The sequence below is a fragment of the Schistocerca gregaria genome, chromosome 1 (genome assembly GCF_023897955.1).
Source record: "Schistocerca gregaria isolate iqSchGreg1 chromosome 1, iqSchGreg1.2, whole genome shotgun sequence".
Classification (NCBI taxonomy): Eukaryota; Metazoa; Arthropoda; class Insecta; order Orthoptera; family Acrididae; genus Schistocerca; species Schistocerca gregaria.
This window is the reverse complement of record NC_064920.1, coordinates 1,079,041,076-1,079,062,954: the sequence shown is the minus strand read 5'-3', so window position 1 is coordinate 1,079,062,954 and position 21,879 is coordinate 1,079,041,076. Positions and strand designations below refer to the sequence as shown.

The following is a 21,879-nucleotide window of genomic DNA, read 5'->3' as shown; positions in this document are numbered from 1 at the left end:
TGGCTGTCGGACCCCCTCCGTCTAATAGGCGGTGCTCATGCATGGCTGTCTACATCTTTGGGCGCGTTTAGTGACATATCTGAACTGTCAAAGGGATAACATCCACAAGCAACATCTGTCTTCAAGAGTTCTGGGAACCGGGGTGATGCAAAACTTTTTTTGATGTGTAATGTGTATATAATTGTCAAGAGAGACATATATAGCTCCAAGAAAAAAATTCTATAAAATAATCATAATCTTGCTAGTCTAAGTACGTTAAAAACATCGATCTTATATGTAAGATCTTTGGAAAACATAACGTGCTCCTAAAATAGTAAAAACTATTCCTAATGTACTTTGTGACAATTACATACAGTAATTGGAGCAAGGACGTACATGGCCTAATACGAAGGTGGTTTGGAAATTTCTCGGAATCATCACGAGAGATCAGCGCAACGTGTTGTTCACGTGATATTCATTGGACTGTTGCCTGTAAACACGTAGCACGTCAGCGCTCTTGGAAGAGAACTCCGACAGTAACCTGGCTTTGTTGTTATTCCCGTGTAGTGACTTGCGAAGATGGAAAAAAATCGAGATTCGAGCAGTGATTAATTACTTCTTAAGGAAAGATATGAAAGCAAAGGACACTCATGCCGATTTCCAGAATACACTGGGGGACTCTGTACTTCATATTCAGCTGTTGCCAAGAGGACAAATCAATTTAAATTTGGTGGGGAGAGCTTAGATGATTATCCGCGCAATGGTCGGCCAAGATGTGTCACTACTCCAGAAATCATTGCAAAAGTGCACAAAATCGTGATGGAGGATCGCCGATTGAAAGTGCGTAAAATTTCTCACGCTTGCCAAATGTCATCTGAAGGGGAATATCACATCTTAGCTGAAGAATTAGAAATGAAAACATTATCTGCAAGATGGGTGTCGAGACTCTTGATGCTGGACCAAAAACGCACGAGCATGGACATAAGCGGAAAAATGTTTGGCCCGTTTTAGGAGGAAGGAAGAAGATTTTTTGCGAGCACAGATGAAATTTGGGTGCACTACTATATTCCAGAGAAAAAAGAACAGTCAAAGCAGTGGAAACATGCTGATTCCCCGCCACCAAAGAAAGCAAAGACAGTTCCTTCGGCGGGAAAGGTCATGGCATCAGTGTTCTGGGATGCGAAGGGGATTCTGTTTTTAGATTATCTCCCCACTGGGCAAACAATTACCGGAGAATACTATGCTGGACAAATTGCAACAAAAGATACGCGAAAAAAGGCCACTTTTAGCAAAGAAGAAAGTCATCTTCCATCAAGACAATGCGCGTCCGCACACATGCGCCATCGCCACGGCAAAATTACACCAACTAAGGTATGAACTGTTGCCACAAACGCCTTATTCACCTGACATGGCTGCGTCAGACTTCCATATCTTCCCAAAACTGAAAATTTTTCTTGCTGGACGAAGATTCACTTCACACAAAGAATAGATAGCTGGAGTTGGCACCAATTTTGCAGTCCTGAAGTAAACTGATTTTCGAGATGGGACCAAGGCACTGGAACATCGATGGACCAAGTGCATTAATCTACAAGGAGACTACACTGAAAAATTAGAAAGTTTCAGTGATGTAAGTACTTTTTCCTATTCCGCTCCGAGAACTTTTCAAACCATCCTCGTATACCATTACAGAATCGTTCATAAAGCAGTATCACTTAAGTAATACCAATGCAGCCAAAGTATAAAGCTTCCATTTTAGATACTTGAAAACGGCCTATAAGGCCGAAATTGTACGGTGGTAATCAAATAAAGAGAATGCCAGCTGAAGACACACGAAATCATTCAAGAAGTTCAGCGCAGCTGCAGACCTTGTCGCGGTGAAAATTCTAGAAACACTAGCAAACGTGTTACGTGGCCCCTCGGGGGAGGGGCCGTCTAACTGTTGGCGGATCAGTTTTCACATCCTCAAAGTGCCGAGGCTTCTCCTGACGTTAGAGCAGTAATCTGACTGCCACCGAAGTTAGCACTGGCTGGGGACGCGAACTGCGTCAGGAGTGACTGTGACTGTAATGAAATCGCGAATTCTTTCCAGCATTTTCAACCGCGGCAACACTAACTTCTACAAAGATTTGTAGTGCAATCGGCCGTTGGCCTTTCCCAGGAGCATTTCCCAAATCGCCAATGAATTAGATATTCCGAATCACGTTGTTCAACCCAAGTGTCGAAAGAGGACCTCTCCATATTCCTTTAATGCGTCGATAATCGCGAAGAGTAGCGGCACTACTTGCCGTTGTTTGGATAAAACAGCTGCTCAACTTGTCCAGACGTTTATTCACACAGTCTGCAATGATGCACAATGATAGTTGTGTTTCAATCCTACGTCGCCGTAGCATTACTGGTACCTTATGGCATTACTTATAACGAGAATCCTGCAGCGCTCAGTCTGAACATCATTCCTATAAAGTTGGGTATCTATAGGGTAAGTAGTTTTCCCACTACACCACTACAATGGCTAAAGTTTAATTATAACCATTCTGTGCGAGACGCACGTTGGCTGCAGAAAGAACAGTGCAGAGCGCATCTGGACACCATCTGGAAGGAGCAGGACTGCGTGTTTAGGCCAAGTGTTGAGACTGCCTCGTGCCCCTACCCGACTCGTACTTGGCGCACTGTGTATTTTGTGTCGAGTTGCATCACTGCTATACCTATTTGGTTATTTGTCTTTTGCTGTGATGTACAGTTATCGTCTGAAAAAATTACCGCTATTCGAGTGTAATTATTTCCACAAGGGAACAGACACAGTCCAGAGATAGCTGGAAGATGGAATGGTCTGTGGAGCGAGGGCGATGGACTCGCCTTCAACTGGATGGTGATTCAAATCTACTACCAGCATCCGCATTTACCTCTTTTAGCGGTCTCCCTGGATCGCCAGGGCAAATCCTTCGAAAAGGACGCGGTCGATTTCCTTCTCCACTCTCCAAACTTGTGTTTCTTCTCAGGCGCCTCGGTCGTTCAGGGGGGCCGTAAAACTCCCGTCTTCCTTTCACACTTGTGCAGTACTAGCTGGAACGCGCGTTGTCTTCTATAAAAAGGGAACAACTGCGGACGGGTGCACACACCAGTATCTTCAGAGAACTATCTCTTGTGACGCGATCGTCTGTTAGTTATGGCTCCTTCCCTCGCTTGCTATCATTGCGCCACCGTAAGATTTTCGCACAACTCCCAAAAGTGTGCGCTCGATTCTGTTCCTCACTCCGTTTGTCCCTTTGTCTTTGTAAATTCTGCCTGTGTTCACTGTGCTCCCGTCCATAACAGAAGCTAACCCAAGTAGAGGCCTCGCTCGCTGAGAATGCCGCAGACACTGTTTTATGTCCTGTTCCCGTCTGCTGTGCTCACACTACACCGTAGTATTTCGTTGCCCTGAAGAACAGATAATTATCACTTCTGGGTGTAGTTGCTCGTGAACGAACTTTCACCAGTTGCCTTTGCACGTCTCTCTTCTTTTCGTTGATAACGAGTGTAGCGCCGTGAAATTACCTTACGGATCCCTGCATACGCATTTTCTACTTTCCGCTTCTGCCGCACGTACTGTGCCTACGTCACAGTTTCCGCTAAAACCCGTTACGGGTTCTGGAATAAAGCTTTACTCTGGTCAGAGTAGACGTGCGAGAATTCCGGAAAATAAAATACCTACGCAATGTTCCAACATTACTAACGCGTGTAGGTAAGCGGAACTCGCTCCTTCCTCTTCCTTTAAGGACACTGAGCTGTTGCAGTTCATATTTTCCAGACACAGTGCACATCTGAGCAAATGTCACGGTATAATGACTATTATCCCAGTAGTTGCTGTTGACCGTTTGAAGCAATAATGTCTTCCTGCAGCGTGATTTTTAGATTATAGCGACTGTGATTCGAAGCAACGCACAGCAGTGGAATACTTGCGTAACCACTCTGCATATAACGAAGTACTCATCGTTGGGAAAGCAAAACGTATACTCGTAATTTTTTTTGATTCCCAGACACATTTCTCACAACTTCACTTATGTTTTATGGTAAATAAATATATTTGTATTGCGATTCACAGAATAAATTTCAGCGCCAGTTCATTTAAACCATTTAACACCTGTTGGCTTTGATGGAGCTGCCATCTAGCCGCAAGTCAGCAATAAGAGGGGGAAAGTTTTAGTACTATGATGTATTGGAGTCTCTGCCAAACCACGAAACAATAGACGAAAGCAAGTCACCTAGTACAGATGTAACACGATTCAAAATTTCTCACGGACGCCTTGCGTTTATATCTCGTTCAATTGCAAAAATGGTTCTGAGCACTATGGGACTTAACATCTTAGGTCATCAGTCCCCTAGAACTTAGAACTACTTAACTTAAATAACCTAAGGACATCACACACATCCATGCCCGAGGCAGGATTCGAACCTGCGACCGTAGCAGTCCCGCGGTTCCGGACTGCAGCGCCTAGAACCGCACGACCAACGCGGCCGGCCGTCCAATTGCACATTAATGTCATAAATAGCAGCCGGTATCTGCAAATGATTGCTGCTTATACGATACAAATTTTTAAATTTCACTTCGTACAGGGCTTGTGATGAAGTCACTGATACAAACTGAACTGAGAGTAGTGAATTTCGTTTCCTTCAAGAGAACAAAACTGACGCCATTTATTTTTCTTATCGTGCATTTGGTTTCGTATCTTTTCCTTCACTTAAAAGGACATATCCGTGTGAAGACCGTATTTTCATTGCAAATATTCATTATCACCTGCTAGTGATGTTTGTAGGAAGGCCAAATGGGTATCATGATCCTGAGTGACCAGAACTCGAGCAGACATAGCGTCAGCTGATTCTCTGGCGGTCTACCTCTCATCTGTGGTGGTTTCTTCACCTTGATCTTAATCTTTGATAAAAATTGCGGACTGCATTTACAAAGAAACCGCGATTGCTTGAACCCTGGGTTATTGTGCTTCTAGTTCGCTTGGAACCACGGAAGAGTATTTCCCGTGTTCGAACACAGAGTAAAGATTTTTGAAAGGTCGGAAGAGTAGTACAACAAATATGTTTCATCGAAAGTGTTGCGTCTTAAGCTCTTTAATTAAACTCACTGAGGGGGAAGCTGCACTGGGCATCGCTTTGCTTTCTCTTTGCAACCGGCTAACACCTCGTTGACCATGAGGTCATATTTAACTCAGTGAGAGAATTGAACCGCATCCTTCGTAAAGGAACTATTGCAACATTCGGCAGAGGTGATTTAGGGGAAATAGCAACAAAATCGAGTCATACAGTCGGGCAGAAGTTAGAACCGGACTTTATGCTGAACACGTTACCGGAGTTCTTGTGTCTTCAAGCACGCCGCAGTAAGAGGAATTTTCCTCTGGCGAAATAGTTCAGTGCGTGCTTTTTTCAGCCACCTAATTTTATGGATTTAGTGTGACTCATCTGTTTGTACGGACGTTGTTGTGTCACCCGAATGCTGCTTCTTAAGTCAGCTGCACTTGCTAAGTTCCGAAGCGCGGCTATTTGTCTCGAATGTAAATTGAGCCGCGTGAGATTGTTTCACAGCCAGTTCATTTGCCTGCGCGCGGCGCCCCGTGTCCAGTTGCTAGGGAGGAAATGACAAAGGAGTAGTGTTTGCGGCCGCAGTAGTAGCAGCGGCCAGCCTGCCTGCAGGAAAAACTCCGGGCGGAGGAAACGAAATACCTAGTCTGCTGCGCACTTGGCGCCTTTATTTATAGAGATCCAATTTTTCAGGTGTGTGTCACCACTCTTTCTTAGCTAGTTGTTTGCCTAGCAACACCGTATACGTGTAAATTTTGCGAGTCAGAGCTTCTTTACACAGTTTATCACCCAGTGACATTCAGGCGCCTCCGCCGTAGGCATCCCCACATCCTACCATATATATGCGGTCCCTGCGATATTCTACCGTTGTGTTCTCCAGATGAGATAGTACAGAATTTTTCATTTTGTCTCTAAACTGCTTAAAGGTTTCGTGGCAGCATTTGCCAACAGAGCTTCAGATCCAAGCACTTGCTTAAGCTGTCTTTCCTAGGATAAGCGTCAGCAAACAGAATGACAAGTTGGATCATCGATAATTCTTCCATTTTGGTGGCAGTGGTGAACAAGAGGGCGTGCAGATGCGGCTGGCTAGCTAGCTTCTGTTTGCTCCGCAGCACGCAAGTGCGGAACACAGCTGCGTGCCTGCCGTTTGTGACGTCACGTGACGTGACAGCCGCCCCGCCCGCGCGTGACCGGAAAGCGACGCTAGCAGCGTGCAGCCCCCTCTTCAGGCGGCCGCCGACCAACTATACACCGGGTGCTTACAATTAAACTGTCGCCACCTCAGCCAAACTACTTACCGTATGGTATCGCACTTGATAGGAATAATGTTCGGACGGTGCGCTGTAGGACTTCAGATGGTAGTAGCTCGTGTTAAGTGTCATGACTTGCCGTTAGGCGCCGCCGGTATTGGTACGGCCGTTGAATCACAAACACCACTGCGCATTACATTTACAGACAGCTAAAACGCGTCTGGTCAAGGTGAGCAACTCGTAAAGTTGTTTTATTAAAATCACAGCAACAGGAATACGGAGAGGTCCTCTTTCGGCACCGGGGTTGGAGAAGTACGAAGTGTCTGGCGATTTTGGGAATGCTCCTGGGAGGGGCCGACGGCCGATTCCTCCACAAATTGTTGAAGACGCTACTGACACTATCGTTGAGAATGCTGGACGCAGTGTGTGATTTTCGAGCAGGGTACGAGCTATGTCACGACAGCTAAACATCCTCTGGTCCATCTTCCGAAAAATGCTGCGAAGAATTGTGAAATGGTATCTCTAGTGCCGTTCATGGCCGTCGTGGACGCAGATGGTCGCCACACTGAGCAACGTTTGTAACCTGGAACGTATACATGCTACGCTCTCGTGTTGAAATGATTTACTCGTTATTTTTCTTCAGCATGTCCCAACAAATGTTCCCACAAAGTTTCACTGTCCTACGATCACTGTTTTTCACAGGGGAATCTCAATTATCGAAAATAGTTACAAGCGCCCCGTAAAAGGTGTGAGCCGTTGCCAGACAAGGGACTTGACTACGATCTAGAAGCCGCCCATTCCTCTCTCCTATCGGAGACGAGTGCCGCAGTCTTGCAGGCAACGGTCGGCTTGCCAGATGGCTACACCGTGAGCACCCAACTGTGTCGCCAGCGGTAATATTGTGGCTTATAATATCCGCACGACAGGTGATTCATTTCCATAAGCCTATGCCATGCCACGCCTTCAAGGGATGGCAAAAAACTTCATCATTGCTCAGATTAAATAATTCCAAGAAACTGAGCCAAGAAATTTAGAAACTTAAGTAATTAATGAGTGCGCAAATTTCCATGCCAGTTATGTCTGATGCGAGGGAAGCCGGGAGATGATAAACAGGTACAAGTGATACATTGGTGCAGAGGTATTTCTATTAGAACGGAGTCTTGTAGATAGTGGAACGCTTTCGAGCGCAGGTATACACCTGAAAGGTGACGCTGACCGTTAGGAGACGCTAGCGCCACGCAACTGAACGACCCAGAGGGATCCTTCCAGAAGTGCTCCAAAAGACTAGTTGGCCATAAAAAGTAGTGACACTTCGTTTGTCCAAGGACTTATCTTTGGTAGCCGAGGTTTAAGTAGAGCCGAAAGCGAGAAATGGTTTTCACGTTTACCCGGTAGGTAGTACACACATGGGAGAGAGTTTTGCATCACCACGGTTCCCAGAACTTCTGAAGATAAACGTTGACTGTGTATATTGTATCATACACATAGTCCCTCTGACTGTTCAGAGATGTCATTAAACCCGGCCAAAGATACAAACAACCATGCATTAGCCGCACCTATTAGACGGAGGGGGTCCGATAGCCAATCAGTTCCAGTCATTCCACCAGGAAGTAGGTACACGGTTCGTGTTGTCTATAGTTCAACCATGCCTAGACGGTCAATACCGCGGTTCGATCGCGTCTGCATTATTACTTCGTGCCAGGAACGGCACTCAACAAGGGAATTCATTTATTTATTGTCAAATTATAGACGTGTTACCTGATGTTTAAAAACAGGTCGTACATCTTACAATATTTCGTTTTTCATCTTTTTAGAGTTTTCTTTTCTTTTGTTTTATCTACAATATTTACAAAGGTTGGTAGTTTTCAAAATAACAATAATTTAAGGTTGAAGTATAAATAAATTTTGTTGTTTATTAAGAAGATTATAAAAATGAGAGGATAGAGGTGAGATTTGTTAGTACCATCACCGAATGACACTGACGGTGAATATCACGGAATGGTTTCTTCGAGCCGTTGACTGCCAGACACACACACACACACACACACACACACACACACACACACACACACACACACACATGGTTATTAGTAAAGAAATAGTGTTGCTAATCCTATTTATTACTAATCCTATGTATTAACTTTAGGTGCCCATCCGTGTACAGCATTCGATGATTTCTTGTCTCCATCGCCAGCACCTTATGCTTGCTTACTGTCACATCTCGGCTTCCTCCTCCTGTTCCTCTTCATTGTAACTGTTTTCGTTGTCACTGTGAGTATCGCTGTCCACGTTGGTCATAGGAATGTCTGTTATGTCGTATCCGCATGTGCTCTTCATGTGTTGTTTTTGCAATACTGTTTGTCAAAACGTTTAATTGTGCCCACCGTTCTTCGTCTCTTATTGTTGTGTATATATCTATGTCTGTTTCTATGTAGTCTACGTGTAGTGTATGTCTATCGTTCGCGTACTGCCCGCAGAAAAAGACAATGTGTTCTGTGGAACCTTCTTCCCCGGATAGGTATGTAAGTGTCTGCCTCAGATTCACGCGGTTTAAGTGCGTGGGATAAGGTCCGTGTCCGGTTAAGAAATGTATCTACCACGGCTGGGATCGATATGTTTCATTCTCAATCGCTCCCTTATGTAAGGGAGGAAGTCGTGCTGTCTACGTCCCTTGTCACTTACATACCACTTACCTTGCCATGTATCCAAACGCCAACTTTTAAGGTAACGTATCTTCTCTATCGGCACACCAGTTATTATGTGTACCTTATCTAGTTTCCCATCTTTAACCAGTACCTTGCAGCTCCGTATTTGATCGTGATATCTATGGGGCATATTCCGAGCACCACACACAGTACAACCTCTGAGGTGGTGCCAAAGACTCCAGTAGGGCACTTCTCTGCCCTCGTCTGACTGATGCTTTGTTGGTGACCACGTGCTAGCTGCGAAGCTGAGTACTGATTCGAAGAGCACACAGTGATATGTCCGTATAACTGGTAGAGGTAATCTGTACTGTTTTGAATTTAGCCTCACCAGTTTGTGTAGTATTGCTTCTACTTTGTCTGTTGTTGGCCTTGTGTGTGCATGGAAATTCATTTTTTCCATCTATGTGTGCCCCAAGGTAGCGCTCGTTTGATGTTTGTGTCCCCAATTTTAACCCAAGGATTCCTTTGGAGTGATCCTATCAGTAATGTGTATGTTGTTTTGTTTTGTTTTGTTTTAGGCTATCCTGAGTTTATTGTTGTGACGCCATTGTGTAATTGTTTGTAGTATTCCACTGGCTTTCGCTTCTGACTGGGCTCTGTTGTTTGCAGTGACTACAACTAATAGGTCATCTGTATAGGCGACAATTTCGTCTGACCTGTCATCCCCATTCACACGTTGTAGGAGAGGTTCGACTGTTATGTCACAGAAGATGGGGCCGCAAATCGATCCTTGAGGACAGCCCTTGGTAATTCTTTTAATTACTAACCGGCTCTCCATATGCCATTCGCTACTCGGTCTTTACAGTAGTCTAGGAAACTGTTGTACAGTGACTGCGGAACCTCCAGATGTTTTAATCTTTGTAACAGTGTGGGCCACCAGAGACTATCGAATGCTCCGGCAATGTCAATCATTACTGCCATGGCGAATTTCTGTTTTGTAGTACTGACTATCAGTAGGGCCTGGTTGATGGCATCACCCATTGATCTGCTGGTTCTGAAGCCGAACTGGTGTTGGCTCATACCCCTGAGAGCTGTGTGTGTTTGCAGGCGCTTTTACACAGTAGCTTCTCCTGAATCTTTGCTACGGTGTTTATTAAGCATTTGGCCGTAAGTCTTTGGATCTGAAGTTACCCTCTCCGCTGATTTCTTAATAATGGCTGCTTTAGAAGTTTACCATACCGAAGGTACCCTACTCGGCCGTGAGGCATCGTTTAGTAACATTTATTTATTCATTCACTCGTGTCCAGAACATAACTCATATAGCCGATAGACAGCAATTTACAAACAATATAAGTACATGATTAAATTCCATATGACATCCAAAATTCCGCCATTTGAACTGCTGTATCATTGGCGATAACCAGATCGTCCATCAGGCACAGGGCTGGAGCGTTTCTACAGTTGAGCAGTGTTGATGATCTTGCTGTTTGCCACATTCGCATAGATAGTCTCCTGGAGAGAAATCCCATTTCTTCAAATTGACCTTGCATCGGGATACACCAGTTCTCAGCCCAAAGAGGACCTTCCATGTTTTATATGGGAGGTGGCGTCCTTTAGCAAGTTCTTCTTTAGGGTTGTTCCAGTACCTCTCTAATGGTGAGTTACGCCAAAGCTGTATTCGACGATTTGCAGGTGACGTAAAAAGTAATTCTGTTGAACGGGGGAAACACTTTCTTGATCTTAATCTTTGATCTTGGTATTCACATCCGAACAAAGGGTGTCTTGGATCTGTCTCCTGTTTCCGCTTATCTTTTTCCGCTTCTGATATGTGGAGGTGCTATGCCCATCAGATGATATATTTTATTAATAGAAGTTGCCCGCAAGCAGCCAGTGACAATGTGTCCTGTTTCATTAACGGCAATGTCCACTTGTTTGGCATGGTTGGAGTTCAGCCACACGGATGCTGCATATTCAGCAACGGAGAAGCATAAGGACAATGCAGATGTGCGAAGAACATTTGGTTATGCACCCTAATTGTTACCTGTCAGTTTCCGAATGATGCTGCTCCTAGCAGATACTTTCATTTTTGTGTCCTTGCAGTGGACTTTGAAGGTGAGGGAACGGTCTAGTTTTACTCCCAGGTATTTTGGGGTATTGCAATTGGTCAGCTGTTGTCCTTTCCCGGTTATGTTAGGTTCCTTCTAGCCTCTCTGTTCCGCAAATAGAAAGCACACACTTGAGTTTTAGAGGGATATGGTTTCAGGTAATTGTGATCATAATAGGCAGACAGTGTTAGAAGACCTGTAGTTAGTTTTTCTTCCACCTCTTCATAGGTTCTTCCTTGGGCAGCAATTGTTATATCATCTGCATAGATGAAAGATCTTGTGACAGGTACAATTAGTTATCATTGGTGATCTGCGGTACTAGTTTTTTCAGTGTTTCCGAGTGGATACCATCTGGTCCAGGTGCTTTCTTGTTTTTCAGCTTTGAGATTGCTAGCGCAACCTCTTCTTGCGCAAAAGTAATAGACGGCAAATCATCGAGTAAAACTGAAGTGATATCAGGTGTTCCCCAGGGAAGCGTCCTGGGACCTCTACTGTTCCTGATCTATATAAATGACCTGGGTGACAATCTGAGCAGTTCTCTTAGACTGTTCGCAGATGATGCTGTAATTTACCGTCTAGTAAGGTCATCCGAAGACCAGTATCAGCTGCAAAGCGATTTAGAAAAGATTGCTGCATGGTGTGTCAGGTGGCAGTTGACGCTAAATAACGAAAAGTGTGAGATGATCCACATGAGTTCCAAAAGAAATCCGTTGGAATTCGATTACTCGATAAATAGTACAATTCTCAAGGCTGTCAATTCAACTAGGTACTTGGGTGTTAAAATTACGAACAACTTCAACTTCAGTTGGAAGGACCACATAGATAATATTGTCGGGAAGGCGAGCCAAAGGTTGCGTTTCATTGGCAGGACACTTAGAAGATGCAACAAGTCCACTAAAGAGACAGCTTACACTACACTCGTTCGTCCTCTGTTAGAATATTGCTGCGCGGTGTGGGATCCTTACCAGGTGGGATTGACGGAGGACATCGAAAGGGTGCAAAAAAGGGCAGCTCGTTTTGTATTATCGCGTTATAGGGGAGAGAGTGTGGCAGATATGATACACGAGTTGGGATGGAAGTCATTACAGCATAGACGTTTTTCGTCGCGGCGAGACCTTTTTACGAAATTTCAGTCACCAACTTTCTCTTCCGAATGCGAAAATATTTTGTTGAGCCCAACCTACATAGGTAGGAATGATCATCAAAATAAAATAAGAGAAATCAGAGCTCGAACAGAAAGGTTTAGGTGTTCGTTTTTCCCGCTCGCTGTTCGGGAGTGGAATAGTAGAGAAATAGTATGATTGTGGTTCGATGAACCCTCTGCCAAGCACTTAAATGTGAATTGCAGAGTAGTCATGTAGATGTAGATGTAGGACAGGTGATAGTCAACAAGGGAAGTCTCGGAGTGAACCAAAGCGATGGTTCAAATGGCTCTGGACACTATGAGACTTAACTTCTGAGGTCATCAGTCCCCTAGAACTCAGAACTACTTAAACCTAACTAACCTAAGGACATCACACACATCCACGCCCGAAGCAGGATTCGAACCTGCGACCGTAGCGGTAGCGCGGTTCCAGACTGTAGCACCTAAAACCGCTCGGCCACTCGGCCGGGAACCAAAGCGATGTTTTTCGGACATGGAAGAGATACAGAGAGACAGGAACTGTAGATGACATGCCTCGCTGAGACCGCCCAAGGGCTACTACTGCAGTGTATGGATGCTATCAACGGTTTATGGCTTCAAGTAACCCTGACAGCAATGCCACCATGTTGAATAATGTTTTTCGTACAGCCATAGGACGTCGTGTTAAGACTCAAACTGTGCGCAATAGGCTGCATGATGCACAACTTCACTCCCGACGTCCATGGCGAGGTCCATCTCATGCAACCACGACACCATGCAGCGCGGCACAGATGGGCCCAACAACATGGCGAATATACCACTCAGAATTGGCACCACGTTCTCTTCACCGATGAGTGCCGCATATGTCTTTACCCAGACAATCGTCGGAGATGTATCTGGAGGCAACCCGATCAGGCTGAACACCTTACACACACTGTCCAGCGAGTGCAGCAAGGTGGGAGTTCCCTGCTGTTTTGGGATGGTATTATGTGGGGCCGACGTACGCCGTTGGTGGTCAAGGAGGCACCATAACGGCTGTATGATACAAAAATGCCATCCTCCGACCGATGGTGCAACCATATCGGCAGCACATTGCCGAGGCATTCGTCTTCATGGACGACAATTCGCGCCCCATCGTGCACATCTTGTGAATGTCTTCCTTCAGGTTAACGACATCGCTCGACTAAAGTGGCCAGCATGTTCTCCAGGCATCAACCCTATCGAACATACATGGTATAGATTGAAAAGGACTGTTTATGGACGACGTGACGCACCAACCACTCTGAGGGATCTACGCCGAATCGCAGTTGAGGAGTGGGACAATCTGGAAAAACAGTGCCTTGGTGAACTTAAGGATAGTAATCCACGAGGAATACAGTCATGCATGAATGCAAGAGGAAGTGCTACTAGGTATTAGAGGTACCGGTGTATACAGCAGTCTGGACCACCACCTCTGAAGGTCTCCCTGTATGGTGGTACAACACGCAATGTGTGGGTTTCATGAGCAATAAAAAGGGTGGAAATGATGCTTATGTTGATCTCTGTTCTAATTTTTTATACAGGTTCCGGAACTCTCGGAACCGAGGTGATGCAAAACTTTTTTTGACGTGTGTATAAGCCTTCAGATTCCTTGGGCCAACGGTTTAAGCGCGACGTTGCAGCAGAGTTCCCGAGTGTTGAAGTCTCGTACGCTCTTCTTGCCCGCTGCACGGGACAATTCGTTTAGTGAACGACCGGAATCGAACCTCCGAGTCGTTCACTGGGGTAACGCCAAAAGTAGCACCATCTCACAATCTCTCTCTCTCTCTCTCTCTCTCTCTCTCTCTCTCTCTCTCTCTCTCTCTCTGCCTCTGGGCAGCCGTTATTTTCTCATGTATGGCAATTTGCTGAGCAGTTTAATAGTACCTTGGCATTCATTTCAGTGTTGTGGTATAAAGAGGCTAGGTGAGCTGCTTTAGCTTGCTCACTAGTTGTCAGTTGGCGTTAGCAGCCGTGATTAGGCCGGATGGCGAGGACGGCTACGCCAGCAAGTAGCAGCAGCGAAAGCTGACTGCCGGCCCACCGTCAGGAGCTGGAGCTGTGGGGCGGGCCAGAGGCGGGTCTTCCGCAGCTGCTTCCTTCCACGTCTGTCCTCTGCACTCAGCGCTGAGCACTTAAAAGTCTCAACTGGACGATCGACTGGTGATGCAAATGGCGGACGAGGATAGGTGGCAAAACAATCTCAGGATGCAAGAGAGACACTTCAGCGCGTATTCGAGACGTTGAGCTTTGGGGGGGAGCTGTCAGTACGACTTCAGATTACCGTACGTATTTCTTGCGACGATGGGGACAGCACATACGTTCGTCGAAGATGTTCTGAATCGCCACTCCTTAAAATTTCTGTGTAACTTGTTCAGCATTCGAGGTTAGTCAATTTTTATTAATTAGTGTTACCTGCAATAGTCACGATAAATGGGACGCCATATATTATGTAGTACGATACAACGTGCTTTCCTGGTACGCATTTTCGGCCCCAAAAATGTCTACGACGTGTCAAAATGTGTTTTCGGAATGAGAGGCCCTATTAATCACATTTTAGCAACTTGGTTAATATGGATGGCGGGATGTTTCCTTTGAGAAGGATAGCGGCTAGTTACTACCAAATTTTGTCCAATCCGAGCTCGTACTCAGTTTCTTAAGGCCTCGTCGCCGATGGGACATTAAATTCAGCCTTCGTTTGTCACCAGCTGATCAAAAATGCGAACCTGCCCCGAAACACCATTAGGAAGTTCCGCGCGAGGCGCGGGAATTGACGCGAAACAATTTTTCTGCGGACTGACTCTCGTTGCAGTCAGCGGTATTACTATGGTCTCCGCCTCATCATTTAAATTTCCCTATCTCTAGAACGTGTAATTTTGAACTAATTGATAATCGTTAACTCCCATCAGTGTGACCCTGTGACTTCGCGCTGCTTATTTTTCATTTCGTCCCGTACATGAAATCCCTTCAAAATAGTAAGCGTTCCCAACATAATGCAAGTTTTATTCACGTATTCTACTAATTTCGAGGGAAGTTCCTTGCCTCAGGTGACGATATCTCAACAGCTGCAGAAAACAATGTCTGACGTGGATCTTTTCGCGCTCGGAGGTGACAACGGAAGTTCCATCATCGTCGGTCCGTGAAACGCACTCGGGGCTGGACGTTAACAACAGCCGGCGAACGGCGCCCCCGCCGCGCTCCAGCAGGTCGCCGCGGGGCGGCTTTCGGCTGCGGCGGTGACGCGATCGCCCAGGCACGCCGGCTGCTATCTGGGGTCGCATCTGCCGCCCCACCCCGGCTCGGCTCGCATCCAGGCCGCTGAGGCCCGTTTCACCTCAGCGGAGTCGGCGCTTTCCAGCGGCCGGACCGCCCCGACAGGTGGTGAGCCGCGCGCCCGGCGAGTTCACAGTCCGAGACGTCGTTCTAATAGAACACGACTGTGGGATTTTCTCGACACCTTCCACTGGCCCGGCGCCGGTACCACCTGTTTCCTCACGTTCCACACTCGAAACGGCGTCGCACTGAACGGAAAAGCCCGGACGCTTCGTGTGGCTCCGCGGCGGCGACGGGCGTCCTCTCTGCAGTACCAAGAATCCGTCCTACAGGCTGTGGCCTACCGGTCTCCTGTAGATTATCGTCACGCGTTCAAATTCCGTGTCGCCGAGTTCACTACATATCTGTGACAGACAGCTCGGATAGCGGGTCTGCGCTCGCAACATGAAGGCGCAGAATTCTGGCGCCGTAGCCCGTACATCTTCAAATACGACCACCCTGCCGTCACTTTTAACCAGTCGGTATACCATTAACCCCACTGCACCAAAAAACTGCAGACGGATGATCTACTGACACATCAGAGAGCCTTTCCAACACTCTGGGATCCTCAACGAGTAATGGAAAGAAGTACGCTGGCACTAAGAGGGTCGGGGAGGGAGCTAGATACTGCTTGAACCGAATGACGTGAAAGACAAAATTCTGACAACGATTAAAATAAAATGGATTGTGTTTAGCCGTGCGAGTGAGTAGTTTATGGAACAAACGAGTTATTCTCTGGATTCAAAGCTGTAAGAAGAGACCGAGGCGACGATCTAATAGTAGATAAGTTGATGATATTAGAAATCACGCGGAAGTAGGCACGGTTGCACAATGTGCAAGGCTCACACCTGAAAAGCGTGGAGTAATGCGGAAAAAGCCTTCATCCAATACAATACAAAATGTCAAATGGTTGATGATGGTGGTGGTGATGCATCTACATTCTAACGTTCGACAAATAAGAGTTGAAAGTTAAATAAAGTAACAAGTCGTCTTTCGTGGGTTGTATTACTTAAAAAAAACTCCATTATAATCTACAAAACTTTTTAAAGTTTCATCCAAGGCAGATCGTGAATGTTTTCCCTTGACGCTGTCAAACGTATTACTACCAACCAGAGTCGACATATTTTCTTTGTTGTCTTCTTTGTGAATGTATTCAAAAAGAAATTCGATTCAATTCAACCAGCTGTTTCGTCAAACAATTGTTGCCCATTTTCCAATATGCGTTGCCCGAAGCGTGATTTTTGTAAACAGCGAAGGCGATGATATCCTTTGTGTAAATTTTTCTACAGTGCATAATGTTTGTCGGTTTGTCACATATGTGACAAGAGCTGAAAACTTTTTGGCTGGTGGTCCCGAGAGGCTTCTTCGCGCATCTGTCTGCCTTTTGTGTGACAACACGCGACACTGTAGCGACACTTCAAATTTAGGCTAGAAAATGATATGTTCATAGGATCGTTTAATCTGATAATCTTCCGTTAAGTGACTCAGTTTCGGAGCAGGCAATCGAAAACTGATAAGAAAGAACACAAGGCTCGAACTTAGCGTCCCGTCAACGTCCAGGAGACTACAGGCAGAGCAGACGCTCGGACCGAGTAATTGCGGCGGGAGTCAATTGGGAGGGGTAGAGGGGGAGGGGGAACCGGCAGTTACTTACCAGAAGTGATTAAGGGATGTTAAACCCGCAGCCCTGCTCCTACCACAGCAACTGCAGCGTCCAATCGAGAGCTAGATCGCGTCTCTACGTAACGGACACTGGTGGCTGGTGTGGGCCCGTCTGCGCCCGTTCCCTTACAATCTACACGCCAGGCACATCGAGACAGGGCCGTTTTCGTCTACCTCCGCCGTATCGTCTGTACGTTCCTGAACTTCTATCGAGCATTCCAAATGGTTCTCCCGAGCCTCTAAAATTTGATATATTGACTTTCGCGAAAACCTGCAATCACCTGTATAACTTATTTTATTGTCGGTCTAGTCCGCTTTCATCTCGAAAATTAACGGCTTCGGTCCACACCAACGATCGTAGCAAGGTCTGATTGTATCGCTTTCGACAGTAACTCGTCCAAATTATCAGCAAACAATACATTCTACGCCACAGGATAATATGCGCAATGTACACGGACAATAAAAGCGCCTCTTTCGAGTGTGGGTGATCCACGACGCCACACGTCGGCCGTATGCGAAGGAGTATACGTGAGCTCGGCGGCGGCCAGGACCTCGTCACAGAGACTCCGCTGGCTACGGTTGAGGGCTGCAAGTGGGGCCACTCACAGTACTTCCTTTCGTAAACAGACGTACGACGTCGTCTTAGTGCGACCTTCTGAACAGTGGATTCAGGCTCGTGGCACGGATACGGATCGACTCGGCGATGGGCTTGCGACAAAAGGAGGCAACACCATAACTGTTACCCTACTGGCCATTAAAATTGCTACACCACGAAGATGACGTGCTACAGATGCGAAAATTAAACGACAGGAAGAAGATGCTGTGATATGCAAATGATTAGCTTTTCAGAGCATTTACACAACGTTGGCGCCGGTGGCGACATCTACAACGTGCTGACATGAGGAAAGTTTCCAACCGATTTCTCATATACAAACAGCAGTTCACCGACGTTGCCTGGTTAAACGTTGTTGTGATACCTCGTGTAAGGAGGAGGAATGCGTACGATCACGTTTCCGACTTTGATGAAGGTCGGATTGTAGCCTATCACGATTGCTGCTCACGTTGGTCGAGATCCGGTGACTGTTAGCAGAATATGGAATCGGTGGATAATACGGAACGCCGTGCTGGATCCCAACGGCCTCGTATCACTAGCAGTCGACATGACAGGCATCTTATCCGCATGGCTGTAACGGATCGTGCAGCCACGTCTCGATCCCTGAGTCAACAGATGGGGTCGTTTGCAAGACAACAACCATCTACACGAACAGGTCGACGTCGTTTGCAGCAGCATGGACTATCAGCTCGGAGACAGTGGCTGCTATTACCCTTGACGCTGCATCACAGACAGGACCGCCGCGGTGGTGTACTCAATGGCTAACCTGGGTGCACGAATGGCAAAATGTCATTTTTTATAATGAATCCAGGTTCTGTTTATAGCATCATGATGGTCGCATCCGTGTTTGGCGACATCGCGGTGAACGCACATTGGAATCGTGCATTCGTCATCGCCATACAGGCGTATCACCCGGCGTGATGGTATGGGGTGCCATTGGTTACAAGTCTCGGTCACCTCTAGTTCGCATAGACGGCTCTTTGAACAGTGGACGTTACATTTAAATATGTTACGACCCATGGCTGTACCCTTCATTCGATCCATGCGAAACCCTATATTTCAGCAAAATAATGAACGACCGCATGTTGCAGGTCCTGTACGGGCCTTTCTGGATACAGAAAATGTTCGACTGCTGCCCTGGCCAGCACATTCTCCAGATCTCTCACCAACTGAAAACGTCTGGTCAATGATGGTCGAGCAACTGGCTCGTCACAATACGCCAGTCACCACTCTTGATGACCTGTAGTATCGTGTTGAAGTTGCATGGACAGCTGTACCTGTACACGCCATCCAAGCTCTGTTTGACTGAATGCCCGTGCGTATCAAGGCTATTATTACGGTCAGAGGTGGTTGTTCTGGGTACTGATTTCTCAGGATCTATGCACCCAAATTGCGTGAAAATGTAATCACATGTCAGTGCTAGAACAATATATTTGTCCAATGAATACCCGTTTATCATCTTCTTGGTGTAGCAATTTTAACGGCCAGTAGTGTAGTAAAATTAAAAAACTGCGGTTCCTTTTCTCTAGTTTTGTGGAGAATGCTTCACTCGAGTCTGGCTTATCTGAAACCCGTACAGATTGTATGGGAGACAGCTGCTTTCACCGGATCACAAACATCATAGATTCCTCGCAACACCCAAGTGATCGTAAGATAATATTTATAATCGGACATCTTTAAAACAGTGCATTAATAATATAAACAGTTAACCGACACCAACAAAAATTCAGAGGCTACATGCCTTCGCCTCGTACACACATTACATAAAAACAAAATGTAAGGTTCAAAACTGAAACACATTCGCATGCCACACACTGATAGCGTCAATAATGGGTTTCCGACATTCAGCACTTCGTAACGATCAAACAGGCACAAAGAAAAGAATATGTACAATACAGGAATTTGAAACGAGAAAACTGATGCACATCAAAACACTATTCACGACACATCTGATTTCAGAGACCGCATAATTTTTTCTGCGCCACTGCTGCGTATACCGATAAGTTACGAATATTTAGTGAAACCTCTTTCAGTAAAAATGTACGTCGCAGGAATTTTTTACAGCAATTCGCTCTTAAACAGTCCGGGCACGACCAGTATTAAGGACAGCTAAATGAATCAGATCGACATTTTCTGAGAAACACAAAATATTCACACGTTTACTACTGGCCGTACAAGGAATCGAGGATGTATTTTGATGAAATTTTAGTATAATTTTTTTAGATGGGAAGTTTTGGGACGTCTAGTCGCTCTGAGGATTCCACTGCAACGTACAATATCTGGACAAGTGGCGCAGCCGGTCTCTACGAATCGGACGAGCAACGTTTGACGCGTCTGACGAGTTGCGTATACAGGACGGCGGGAGAAGCTGGCATGCGACACGAACGTCGTGTGTACCTGTGCTGCTGCTGCTTGTCGGCGGCGGGCGCGTCCGCCGGCGGCACCGGGGAGGCGGCCCTGCTGAGGGGCGTGTTGGGGGGCGGGCCGCGCGCGCCCAGCGCCGCCCCCGCCGCCCCCGCATCGGGCACCAGTTCCCGCGGACGCTTCGGCGCCAGCGCCACCGCCACCGCCAGGGCGTTCACGCTGCACACAAAACACAAGCTCTGCTCACCGCGTCCCGCTCACCCCGCCCACAGCGGCCGCCGTCTCAGCTCAGCTTAATTAACTACAAGACTCGTATTTACAAGTACGTCGAGGGTTTCAGAAGGCAACTGCGAGAAAATGCGAGACGCACTGCGGACCGAGTGTACGCCCTCAACTCGCTTCACAGGTGCTTGACAGCACTGTTTGTGGCACAGCGTACGTGTGTGTGTGTGTGTGTGTGTGTGTGTGTGTGTGTGTGTGCGCGCGCGCGCGCAGTTCGCTCGAGTCCCCGCTGCCTGCTGCTTGCCGCCACAGCAGTACACTTTGGAAATCTGTCCACTTGGTCGCCCATCTGCAGGATGCTGCAGTACTAAGCGGAGCCTTCTCTACACACTGACACGCCTGCCGCCAGCTGGTGCCAATGCTCTATCGACTGGTATGTCTCATTTCTCTGCATGTCTTGTAGTTTTCGTGCAGTTTTCTTCTGAAACCCTGAGGCAATTGTGTACAACCCTGCACTATAAAACACAACGTGGTACGAAAACAAGGTACTTCGGTCATTTTATTTACCGTTCTACGCCTGACAACGACGCTAATAATGACGCCTAAGCTGTCTGCAGAATTTCTTTTATTTCGCGTATGCCGAGACGACTGTAGGGGCTTGACAATACTCTGAGAGACAATGTATAAAGCGAAGTCACTGAACATTCTATAAATACCGTAATGAGCCTATAAATACTTGCAAAAGGACCAGTTCCCACTCTGCAGAAATATCATTCACAAGTCGACAATAACGCACACAGGTGAGGGCAGCTGGCTGTTTAGAGAATATGCTCGACAGCACTTTCCTCCCCTGTGACAGCGCTACCACTGTGGAATTTTCTGCCTCCACATTTTGCTGTACAACACGTAAATGTTTACGATTTTTACACAATTGTAATCATTTAGCATAAAACTACAAAGTGTCTGTCTTGTGGCAGGAGCCACGCTCAGATCGGGCGACAGCTGACGCTGCTGGGATTCCGGGTCACCGGATAAAATCTTCATACGGTCGACGGCCGTCTACAGCAGCAAGAAGTCGTGCCAAATCTCCTGCGCCTATCACTACCAATAAGAAAATTAAAATAAATTTTTAAAATACAATTGTAATATCGATGTCAATGTTGTTATCAGTTAAGTTCTCGCCAAGATACAGTACACATAAGTGCTTTCACATTACTGGAAGTTTCTGAATGTGTGGCATCATTTTGTACTCTTTGGCAAACCAACTAGCACTGTTTGTGACGACAAAAAACATTCTCAGTCATGAATAATTTTAGAAGTATATTTCATAGGTATTTTAAATTGCCTCTTTATGAATGATGATTGAAATACGCTATAAAACGAAATCAAGTTTTACAACCAAACGCTGGGGAAAGTGATCTAAACCACGATGTACCTGGTTTTCAAAAAGACCTACAAAATACGATTCAACTGCGTAATAAGTATTTTTAAAGAAAAGAGTAATCTACTAGTCGATGGT

The 21,879-nt window shown here is 46.2% G+C and overlaps 1 protein-coding gene across 2 annotated transcripts in view; it reads right to left on the bottom strand.

Moving 5' to 3' along the window:
* LOC126281833 (protein bunched, class 2/F/G isoform-like) overlaps positions 1 to 21,879 on the bottom strand; it is a 511,962-nt gene that overhangs the window by 249,453 nt on the left and 240,630 nt on the right. The window contains exon 2 of one of the 2 annotated variants that reach the window (XM_049981077.1): positions 20,172 to 20,357. The exons of the other annotated variant lie outside the window; for it this stretch is intronic. Coding sequence (XP_049837034.1) covers positions 20,172 to 20,357 — 186 coding nt within the window. The remainder of the gene's footprint in view (positions 1 to 20,171; positions 20,358 to 21,879) is intronic. 2 annotated transcript variants of the gene reach the window in all.